The 12,205-nt window shown below is 46.2% G+C and overlaps 1 protein-coding gene across 1 annotated transcript in view; it reads right to left on the bottom strand.

Moving 5' to 3' along the window:
• The window catches only part of LOC147891541 (S-adenosyl-L-methionine-dependent methyltransferases superfamily protein), a 103,885-nt gene that overhangs the window by 75,328 nt on the left and 16,352 nt on the right, over nt 1–12,205 (bottom strand). The window contains exon 5 of the mRNA XM_087388981.1: nt 3,590–3,652. Coding sequence (XP_087245107.1) covers nt 3,590–3,652 — 63 coding nt within the window. The remainder of the gene's footprint in view (nt 1–3,589; nt 3,653–12,205) is intronic.

Below are 12,205 nucleotides of genomic sequence, written 5' to 3'. Positions count from 1 at the left end.
CTGAAAGCATTCACTGGTCGAAAGTCTTTCAGCCTCCCTTGGCTTTACAGGAACCTCGACGTTCCTACTTTGTCTCGTTTAAAGGCATTACCTCGGTTGTTGATGTTATAGATGATGCTGTTACTGTGCTCCCCTTTGCTTTAGCAGCCACTACATATGGATTGGGCTCTCATTATCATCCTTTGTGGCGACAAATTACTTCTATGCTTTCACCTTTTGTTCCGATTTCTCCTTTGGAACTCCAGGACCGGCTAGAAGATTGGACTTTGACTTCTCCAAGGTCCTCTTCTCGTCCTTTGAGGCTATCTCAGATTACTGTACCTGCATTGTACAAAATCCTCTTGCCTCAACCTTGGGTTTCAGAGAGAGGTGATTTTGTTTGGCGAATGCATCGCCCAGCCAAGTGGTGGAGGAAAAGATTACAGCAACTTTGGGCCTTTTGGCGAGTTCTTTTGGGAATGTTTCCATCTGGACAGCTATTAGCTCATCGACACATTGCTCCTGCACTTTGCCACAGATGTTATGCTTCATCGAAGACTGTGCCTCACTTGTTTTAGCATTGTTCGTGCTCTCGTGAGTTTTTTTATCTGCTTTGACAGCGCATGTGAGCAAGATTCCCATCTATTCCATTTGAGAAGTTCTTCTAGCTATTTGGGTTTCATCCATCCAGACCAGAGTTTCATCTTTTCTTCGTTTGGGTTCACTAATGGGCACTCTGGACTTTATGGACATATAGGAATTGTAAAGTCTTTGGTGATCCTACTTTCTCTCTGTTTGGCTTTTTTAGGCGTTCTCTGCAACACTCTTTCTTTGATTGCTTGCAGACCCGCTGCATAGATCATGAGGTCTTTTTGGCATATATGAAATTTTCAGTTGATGCAATTGTAGCACCTTATTTTGAGGTTGCTACTCATATAATATAATCAATCAAAGATTTCACCCAAAAAAAAGTATGCGCGCGTGTGAGTGTGTGCACATGCGCGTGCGCGTGTGCCTGCCTTGATTGGAGAAAGCAACTGTATAGAGAGAATAAGCATTCAGTGAAAACAATGCAGTTCATAGAGACATATGCCAAGTTAAATTGACTCTCTTGTAAAACAACCCCTGGTACCATCTGAGGCAAATTAGCTTTAACGCAAACAAAAATTTGTGGTTTTTCCACTTGCTTCAGCAAGTCACACGTCTAGCCTCTGTTTGACAGCAAAGCTATGGACACAATACAAAGCTATGGACACAATACAAAAGCTATGGACACAATACAAAAGAGATAGATCCAGAGTCCCACCAATGGTGTGGTCCTCTGATCTTACCACAAGGTCCCTTCTCCTATCTGCCGGCTATCTCTAGACTCGAGCCCACCTCGAGCGTTAAGTAGACTTTCCGTCTAGATCCCTTCCACTTTGCTGTCTTCGCACCAGCCTAGGTGGGCAGCACTCAGAGCTAGGTCTGCAGCTCTACAGCCCACTTGTCTCCTCCTAGATAGAGGCTCACAGGTGACTGTTCTGTTGCTCCTGCTGCTGCCTGAAATGCTGCTCCAAGTGATGGTGAATGAGGGCCTGGAGGCCCTCCTTTTATAGGCCCCCAAGGGGCTGTAAAGCTGTAAATCTTGGATGTGCCTTGGAAACCCCAAAAAGAGGTAAAAACCCACCAATAACTACAAAGAAAAAAACTTACAAGTAAAGCCTTGGGTTTTTACTGACTGGGTTGGCTGGTCCAACCAGCCCTATAAAAGGGCCTTTGCTAGGCGCTTTTGGGATGCTGCTTCTACACGGGCTTGCTCTTCTGCTTCTAAGACCACTCCTCCTGCTCCTTCCTCAGTTGTCAAGATTCCTCTACTTTCTCCTCCAGTCTCTACTATGGCTTCACTGGATAAGCCTTCTTTTACTGCTCCGAAGCACTACTAGAGGAAGGTAGATAAATCCAAGGATGATCTTTTTGTTCCTAAAGCAATTCAGGATCCCTCTCCTATTGAGCACCATCAGCCTCTTTCTCCTCAGGATATGGATGTGCCTCTTGAAGCAAGGATTATACAAGATGTTCTTCCTGCTACCTCTCAGGGTGATACCCTGACTAAAGCTGACATGATGAGTCATGATTTATCCGATGCAGCTCTTTCGTTAGACGCTTCTTCTTCAAAGAGTACAGATGTTGATCCAATTCATATGCCTATGAAGACTATGCCAGAGTCTTTCTATTCAGGATGCAGCTGTTTCTTTTTCTCTGGAGTCTTTTCATCCTATGTTGCAACAGGTTTTTGACCCTGTGATTCAAACATTCAGGCTCCCAGCTTATATTAAGAAGAATCACAAGGGCAAAAAACAGGTGGTTTTTATTGACGGTGCAGTTTCTTCACTGCATCGATTTTTACAAAGCAACAATCTGCAACTGGAGGGTGTTGTGTTTGATCCTCCTCCAGTTTGATATTGTAACTTTTTACTTGGCTGCCTCATGAGTTTTCCTCTGAGGCTTTACTTGTAAGTTTTTTTCTTTGTACTTATTGGTGGGTTTTTACCTCTTTTTGGGGTTTCCAACACACATCCAAGGCACATCTTTTTATAGGCCCCCAAGGGGCTGTAACAGAACCGACCAGCCTGGCCAAATCTGGCCGACCTGGTCTGTCAAAACCGACTGGGTTGGCTGGTCCAACCAACCCTATAAAACGGCCTTTGCCAGGCCCTTTTGGGATGCTGCTTCTGCCACTGTAGGAGCCTCTTGCAGGCCCTTTGCCTGCCCAATACCCCTGCCTTTTGCAGCCCTCTGCAGGCACCCTTTGACCCGCCATGCTGCGCCACGTGCCAGCTTTATTCCGTCCCCTGTGCGCCTCTGTCAGAGGCCTATTCCAGCCTGTACATGCTGCACGCCTGTCGGCCCTCTGCCGGGCTGCTGTGCTGCCCATGTGGCAGCCCCTCCCTCTCTCTTTTCTTGTCTGATCCCTGCCCTCATGGCAGCCATGATGCTGCCCATGTGGCTCTTTCTTAGACACTAGGTTCACCCCCGCCCCCCCAATGCTCTCCTCATATGGGGGCTTACAGATGGGGAGGTGACCTGTGCGCCTCTGTCAGAGGCTTGTTCCAGCCTGTACATGCTGCTCTGTCGGCCCTCTGCCAGGCTGCTGTGCTGCCCACATGACAGCTCATGTGCTGCCCATGTGGCAGCCCTTTCTCCTCTCTCTTGGCTGTGAGGTGCTGCCCATGTGGCAGCCCCCTCCCTCTCTCTTTTGCCCTCATGGCAGCCATGCCCATGTGTCTCTTTCTTAGACACTAGGTTCACCCCCCCCATGCTCTCCTCATATGGGGACTTACAGATGGGGAGGTGACTTTTCCAACAAGTTTAATATTTAATTTTTAGACTCAATCGTCCTACCGTCTTCTTCGCCAATAGCTGTCTAGCATCAAAAGAAGTCCAAACAGAATGGTAACAAAAGGAAGCAGGATAGTAAAGCGCTGGGGAAGAAGCCGCAAGAGAGAAACAGGCAATAGGACAGCACTTTGAGAGGTAATAAATGCACACACAGTAACACACAAGCCAAACAAGTCATCCCCACAGCGCAATTAGGTCATTTAAAGATATGGCTTATGAATCCACTTACCAACTGTTTCAAAGGAAGATGGTACTTCACAGCCAGCTGGTAAAATGCCCTTCAAAATATGTTCTACAGCAGCAAAAGGAAAAAATATTGATAGGTAGCAGGAATATGAAGTGAAAGAGTTCCTGCAAAGTAAAGCCTGTTATATAGACTTTTAAACCAGAAGCCTTTGCACACATCATAAACTTGAGATAGCTTGATGAGAGGAGGGCATCCTAGCAAGATTTACTAGCCCTGTGTCATAAGAATGTCTTGTAGAGCAGCAACTGCTAAGATATATACCAAATACAAGTTTTTAAAAAAGATTTTACAAACCCTCACATTCTAAGATATTGACAAGCAATGTAACAATCAGTTCATTTCTCATAATACTGTTAAACATTTTCCTATTGTTTGAACAAATTTATTTGTAGAGCATTGACACCTCTGAGATACATACAAAATCAAAATATTAGAAGAGTGAGTTCACACACCATCACATTCTAAGATATTGAAAGCAATTTAAAAACCAAGTTCATTTCCAACCGAAACTTGTTATGTGTTCTTGTATTATTGTGCACAGGCAATTACCATTTTGTGTGCCTAAACATCATCAAAGACCTCTCAACCTGTCTATTGACTTTCACCAGCTTCGTGATGACTAGCCGTTCATGGCACCATCTACACTGTTTGACTGTTTCTGACGTCCTTTTGATTTGGCATTCAAATGAGCCGTCTTTCTTTGTGACAAATGTTGGGAGCTAGCGTAAACATCCCATTCTTGTTTGCCATTATGAGCACACGAGGTGTTCTTAGTCCAAATATCACCAAATCATTTTCCACCTGGTCATAGACTAACATGACGTACCAGATTAAGATGGCTCCACAGATCCATGGCCTTCCATGTCCACCTAAGTAGTTCTAGCACCTTAGTAGCATTGGGGGTGAGCCTTGGTGTGTTAGACACAGATACAAAGGTAAAGAGGAATAAAATACTCTTGCGTGTTCTACTGAGATGACCTGAAAAACATTGATAAGCTTATTGTCTGAATTTAGGGTGGAACAAAGGTTTCTAGTGATCAACACTAACCTTTGACTTCCAATAATTAAGTGACTACACCTAACTGTAGAGGGATCATAAGACGACTTTCAAAGGTACACTTTATTTTATCTCAGCTTTAACTGTAGGTGAAACTCTTATTCATTCTATACTTTAATCCCAATTAATCTAGGTGAAACATATAAGCATGTGCACACAGCAAGCATAGATTAGGTAGCTTATGGTTGAATGACTACTGCTCTTTCTTCCTTCATACATGCACCTTTACAGTAATCAGCAAATTGATTTAGAAAACCTGCCCTCGCTTTATCCGACTTAGAAACAGTGGACTTTTCACAATTGGATTAAATTCCTGAGCAAAAACCATGTACGCAGAAAGATGATTTTTCATTACTGTAGAAATGGCAGAAGCCCATACAATAGGAACTGGCTCTCCCTTCAATTTCACATCAATCACATGAGTCCTGCCTCAATGATCGATGAGCTGAGATGCCACCTCTAGAGTTTGAGCATCCATGGTAGCCTATAGAATCCCGCCAGGCAGTAGAATCTCGCGATGTATGTGCAACCCAATAGATGCCTCAATTTGCGAAGTGGCAGATACACATGTCTACCCTATCACATGCTTTTGCTACTTAGCCCACCAGTAGAATCTTGCAAGGGCCCCAAACTCAAATTCGTGTTCAATAGACCCCAACAAGAGCAACACATATGATCTCTAAGACAAGGATGCGTCAATTTTACGAGCAAAAACCTATGAGCAAGTTTATACGAGCGTGTTTTTCAAGAGATTTTAAAAATAGTATTTCTTTAGGAAACATGGTTTTTACACTTTTATTTTCATTAGAACTAGATCCCTTTATCATAAAAATATACAAACTAGTCACTCATTCATTTTTACATAACATAAATCTTCTTATTCATAGACATCCCTTTGTACCCTTGTTATTACCTTAAAAAAGTATTGAAAAATAATTCATTTAAGAAACGTCCCTCATAATCACTCTCAACATAATAATATTATACATAAATAATTACTTATTAAACACATTTATATCATATGGCAATATCTTTCAAGTGTTTTTATAGTATTAATAACAATATATTTATGGACATGTTTCTACAGAAGTTTAAATTACTGTAAATAAGTATTAACTTGGGCTTATATATCACTCTCATAAAATACATGTAATATTTAATACTATATATGCAAGGTTTTCCAAAATATAACCCCATAGATGTGCTCAAATGGGGTTTTCCGATCAATTTGAGTGGCTGAATGACTATATTTGGACATTGGATGTGAAAGTTATGTCACTTTTAAAAGTGCTGTCCAAGGTAGTTTCGCCAGCGAAACTACCTTGAAAGACCTTGTTCAAAGGGGTTTCGCTGGCGAAACTACCTTGATGGCTTGCTTCAATGAGTTTTCTTTGGAGAAACCCTTTCATGAAGATAGGGTGAGAGAGGTTTTTCAATGTCACCCCCTATTAACTAAAAAGTTGTAAGAAGGATCATAAGGGAATTTTCATAGAGAAGTCTACTCTACATGTGGGTTTCTTCAAAAGCCATCCCATTATGTTCTTACCATTCCCAAAGATTCACATAAATATTCGTGTATAAAATAGGCATTCCTATAATACTTTTCATATTTCTAAGTGAAACTATGTTTTCTTCTGATCCATTTTTGTCATATTTTTGCATAGTTGGAAGCTTTTTTTTTCCTTCGCTCGGACGCTCAGAAGATTTCGCTCGAAAAATGCTCGTCCCCTCTAAGACAATAGAAAGAAAGAAAGAAAGAAAGAAATTTTATTGGAGTCTTCAGAAGACCGATGGGTCTATGAGACTGAAAGAAAACCTGATACAAATCATAGTAAGGGTGGAGCTACTAAAACGAGCATCATCACCCGTGCTAAATCCTAAATCTGATCATACATAATCGAATACATCTGGGTATGACAATGAAAAGAAAAAAGACTAGAGCGGAGCGGAATCCTCCGTATGTCATGTCGCCCTAGCTGGTGCATAGCCAGTGATAGGACGTTGGCAAGGGGTCCCGTGTGTCTCGGTCTCCTAGAGGAGGCTCGGCATAAGACCAGAGCTACCGTGACTCCCGTGGGGCGTATCCCGGGTCTAAACAATGACAGGAGGTCCCCCCGAGTGATCTGTGTCCCCTCGATGTCTCGTGCGTCGTGTTGCGATCGTCAGGTCTGGGTCTCTGTCACGTTTGCGGCTAGACACTGAACGATCAATGTCACTCGATGGGAAGAACTCTGTGATCCTGCTCTGAGACGTGTCTGATGGTGTGGCCAAGCCCCGTTGCTTGAGTAAGTACTAGCTGTGTCGAACCCCCTCATGAATGAATGCCGCGAGACATCTCTGATTTGAGTAGGCAAGGAATCTGGAAAGGAGCCCGAAGCCGTCTCTGAAGAGACAGTGGTAGCGACCTCGGATCTCGTAGTACACTGGGCACCTGAAAATAAAATGCTCCTCCGACTCAACCTCCTGACAATCGCACAATAGGCATACACGATGTTCCCTAGGGATCCCCTTTGCTCTGCCGCTCTCTATGCAGAGGCGATGTGATGATACCTGAAACTGTCCAATGGAGATCAATAGTGAGTGAGGCATATGAAGCTCAGTGTACCCCGGTGGTGTGATGAATCCCTCCTTCGAAATACGAAGATAGTAATCTCTGTAGAAACTCAGCTTCACTGGGAGCTCCCTCGGCTCCAACCAAGTCCTAAAGGTGTGTAGCTGCAGGAGATCCTCTCGAATGACCTGGTTGGTGTGTGGCCCGATCAGGATGGTGGGTGGGAGTACCAGAGGGGCATCTAAACTGTACTGAAAAGGAGGTATCCTATCGATGTGAAACCCTAGTCTCACAAACCATATGTGAGTCCGTGCATACCAGCATCACTCGTCTCCCTCTGTTGCCGACCATGGCAACCTCTGTCTCCCTGATGTGCAGTCCCCATATGATCTAACCCAATGTAGATATGTGATCGTCTGAAAGGCTGCATCTAGCTGGAGTGGAGAAGCACCAAACTCGGCCTGAATGATGTGAGTCCAACCTCCACCGTATTCCCTTAAGCCACCTTACAATACTCCTCCCTTAAGCCACCTTACAATACTCCTCTTTCTTGTTACCCTACCCCTTAGCCAGCCATCCTTTCCCTCTGCAGTCGAGCTCACCTCAGCCATCTCCTGGACGCCCCCACACCACTCTCAGTCTTTTGTCTGCCCCTATCCAGTATCCCACTCACTCAGCCCCCCTTCATAACCTAGGGATCCATATGAGTCACATCAGTCACATAGATTCCACCAAAGGCCTGGGAGCAGCTCGTCATGGAGGTTCATCATCTACATGCGCAAGAGATAAGGCAGGACTGTTTTGTCCATAGCCTCTGTCAAGAGGTACTATAGCCCTGTAAGAAGCTCGCTGCCATAGCGACTGCCGACAGCCCCAAGCAGTGGACCAGCAGTGAAGGTTCAGATATCCACCATAAAATGGGCCATTGAAGAGACCTCTAGATGAGTGGACATTGCATAATGGGAGCCTGCAAAGGCCACTGTTTCGGCCACCACTCTTAAGCAGCAGCAAAGAACCAGTAAGGCTCTCAACATGAGAGTGAGGGGGACCCCTTGTACCTCCACCACTGCCATCGATGATGCGATCAGGTTCGTGGCTTCAACCCTAAGAGTCAAAGGAATTGAGGGCCCTTGGCGCATAGGACGAAACCCCACAGCCTCTTGTGATCTGATTCACAGACACTCAAGCTTGCATTGCAACACTACACAGGCGGACAGCTCTACGAGACAACCCCAAATCCATTTCGATGAGAACCAAACACCTTTGCAGGTGCAATCTATGCGAGCCACATGTCTCGTGAGCTCGATCCCCCTTGGGAGATGATGCAAACCTCGCCCATGCTTCAAACACTTGTATCACAGCTCCAGATCATTCCCATGCACGACTTGATCCACACCACAACCCCCAGCTGAGAAGATGCCCCAAAATTCATGGTTTGTGTTGAGTTCCAAGAGATCAGATCCCACCTCATACGTGAACAAGCTTTGAGTGTTTGAGGACATTTGAGGCCTAGCTTGATCTCATGCCGTCTTACATTCTGTAAGAGCCATGCTTTCCTCTCACATAGGCTTGATAAGGTGATTCACTCCTTTTAAGAGGGGACCCGCCATTGCATTGGGGCTTCTATCAAAGAGGAAGCCACCCATCCCCATCACGGACCCAATATACTGGCACACATACGCCACATCGCTCTATGATGCTCCAGCCCAAGCACCATCTGATATTTACCACATTGAATGTGCAGGCTGCATTACGTCGACTCCATAACAATAGAACCAAGGACCATGAGGACAGAGCACTTTGCGAATGAACAGGTCTTGGCCCCAATCCTATCACACATGTTCAGCCATGCTGTACACCACGGCTTCCTCCTTGCTTGAAGTACCACCACCATAGTCAAAGCAAGGGATCCCGCGGATATTGGAAACTACTGCACTCTCATGGCCACACACTGGCTAGGATATACGGGTCATTACTAGACCGAGAGATCAACACAAACACAGAGGCACAAGTGTTAGAAAATTACCCAAGAGGGTACACACAGCGGAGGACTTATAGTAATGCCCAGGAGCTCACACAGTGTGCGTGTGGGGTGTGGAATCACAAACTTCTTTACTTATGTGCATTCAATAGATGTGCAAACTCATCAATAGACAATGAACCGGCCAGAAAGAGAAACCACCAAAATATATATTTCCGTCCAAAACCATGCACAAAATACAAGAGAGATCCAGAGTCCCACCAATGGTGTGGTCCTCTGATCTTACCACAAGGTCCTTCTCCTATCTGCTGGCTATCTCTAGACTCGAGCCCGAGTGCTCCACCTCGAGCGTAAGTAGACTTTCCGTCCAAAGATCTCAGCACCTTGCTGCCCTAGTAGACAGCCTAGGCTTCAGCCCCAAGTGAGCTCAGTCTGCAGCAACTCTGGCCCTGCTTTGCCTCCTGGATGTAGGCCCAAAGATCAGGCTTTTGCTGCTCCTGCTGCTCCTATATTTGCTGACTTGCTGGATGCGAAATGAGACCTGTGGCCTCTGCTTTTATAGGCCCCAAGGGCCCCTTGAAGTAACCGACCAGCCAGCCCTAAATGGGCCGACTGGCTGGTCTGTTTGGGCCGACCAGTCTGCCCCAAAACCAGCCCTTTAAGGGCTCCAAAACTAGGGCCCTTTGGCCCACACTTCTAGGGCTTTTGGCCCTCCAATCTAGGCAAGGGCCCAGCCTATAGAAGGCATGCCACTGCCCACTGTCCGCCCCATTTGCTGCTCCACCAGGCCTGCTGGTTCTGCCCTCTGCCAGGTTCTCTCCAGCCACGTCTGCAGCGCCATACACTGCTGATGTCATCGTGCCCTGCCAGGTCAGATCTAGGGCTTGCTGTCCCCGCCATCTGCACTGTAATTCGCGCCATCTGTTGCAGCCTTCTTCTCTGGTGAGGTGCTGCCCATGTGGCAGCCCCCTCTCTCTCTCTTCTCTAGGCATCTTCTGCCCTAGGTCTCCCTCCCCCACGCTCTCCTCATTTGGGGGCTTACAGATGGGGAGGTGACCTTTCCAACACCCCCTCTCACCGACACATCTCGGCCCAATGCCAACACGTCGATGACGATGCTCCAATAACTCCCTGGTCATAGTCCTCTGGAACCTTTTGGTGTCGAAATCTTTTCCTAGCTTTTCATCCAATGGCTCCTGCTCCACCAAGTTTGGTTCCGCTTCCGCACACCATCCTAGTACACAGGTCCATCTCTGGTAGCACCTCCAAGCACCACCTCCTTCAATCACATTCCCGCCTTCGAACTCAAGCAATCCAGCCGTCACGATCTTCCAGTTGTCCCCCTCATAATGAGTGAACAACCTGGAGTCTTCCAGGCACCATGCTCTGAGGGTCTGTTTCAACCCGTCCTTCCTTTGGCAAGGTCTACAACCAATGAATATTTCCAGATAACTTGGACCATGAACTCTCGCTGAGCTCTCAAGCAGGTACTCTTCTGGCTTCAATACTCTTTGTCCATCACCTTCAAGCAATCTGCGTCCGAGATTTGAAGAAGCACCAATACTTCCCCTTCTACCTTCGAAGAAGGCCAATTCCTTCCAATCTCGTATCACCTGAGACAAATGAAGAGCAGAGTCCCTCCACAGCATGCTATAAAGGCTCAAATGCAAAATATCAAATACATACCAGACTGTTGTACTGCCTGTGTGTTTGCCCTGAAAGCAAACCCTGTACCTCAATGAGGCACTTACCAAGAGCCTGTGTAATCCTTTACTGTCCCCTTCTGAAGTACAGCATCCATCTGACCATGAGACCCCAGGGCCCTGCATGGAATCCATCCTCGTGTTAGTGTCAACTGCCACGCACCTGGAAGGTACCAAGCGCTCCGTGCTATCCTTCACCTCACAAAGGCATCTGACTCCTCGTCGACCCACATCTCTATGTCAAACATCCTCACTATGATTGATGGATCAACATATCTGACCTCGGTAACACTCAGTGATGTCACCAGGAACAACTCTTTGATTACCACATTTGCTTTGGCCTCTCTCTCTGAATCTAAGTCAAACTCCTTTTTGTTTTTCTGATCCGTCTTTTTCTTTCTGCAGTCCTTTGCAAAATGTCCTAGCGTATCACAGTAGGAGCACTTCTTCTGCTTCCTCTTAGAAGTCCCCTCGTCATTAGAGTCGTCTTTCTTGCACTTGCCACTGTTAGGCTTGCCCTTTCCTTTGCCAGCAGAATCCTTCGCCAGCATCTCCTTGTCGTCTTTATCCTCGTTGTAGAGCTTCTCCCGAGCTTCCTCCTGTAGCAGTACTGGACCCAACTCAGCGAATGTCAGAGGTTTGGTCCTTTAACCTGCCATCACAGTCATAGCATCTGTCTTCTGACCAACTGCTACCAGCTGATCCCTCACCACCTTGACCTTCATCAAATGGCTATGTACCGTATCTCCTTCTTCCATATCAAGATTGTAGAGTTGATGCTGAAGAAGCAAAATCCAGGACGTGTTGTCCGTCTCATACATATCCTTCAGAGTGGCCCAGGCCTCTACTGACGTCTCGGCCAGCTGGATATGTGGAAGAACGGAGTCCCCCGTAGTCCCTATGATTATTGCCAGGTCATGAGCATCTCTGTCTTCCCAAGCTTCGAGCTCCTCTCTATCTACTGCCATGACTATCTTCCCTTTCCTGTCCACCATGTCCTCCGGCTTGGACTCCACTCCCGTGGTCAGCTTCCACAACTTCCAAGCCACTAAATGACTCTAGATCTTCACTTTCCAGATTGGGTAATTAGTCCTGTCCAGTTTCCCAGACTCTCCAAAGTTAGGGATAGTGAAAGAGAGAAAACTGGGGGAGGAGGAAGGGAAAGCAGGGGCTGACGAGGCTGTAGAGGTCGACATCTCTGCTGTTTATACCACACAGCAAAGTCAACCAAACTCAATTTCGGTAGACCAGAAATCTGAACGCACCTGACTGAACCTGAGTCACCCTCCTTCTCGCAAGGGCACAA

The sequence above is a fragment of the Dipteris shenzhenensis genome, chromosome 17 (assembly GCF_047967505.1).
Source record: "Dipteris shenzhenensis isolate YYH24624 ecotype China chromosome 17, Dip_SZ_1.0, whole genome shotgun sequence".
Taxonomy (NCBI): Eukaryota; Viridiplantae; Streptophyta; class Polypodiopsida; order Gleicheniales; family Dipteridaceae; genus Dipteris; species Dipteris shenzhenensis.
This window is presented reverse-complemented; position numbering and strand designations above follow the sequence as displayed.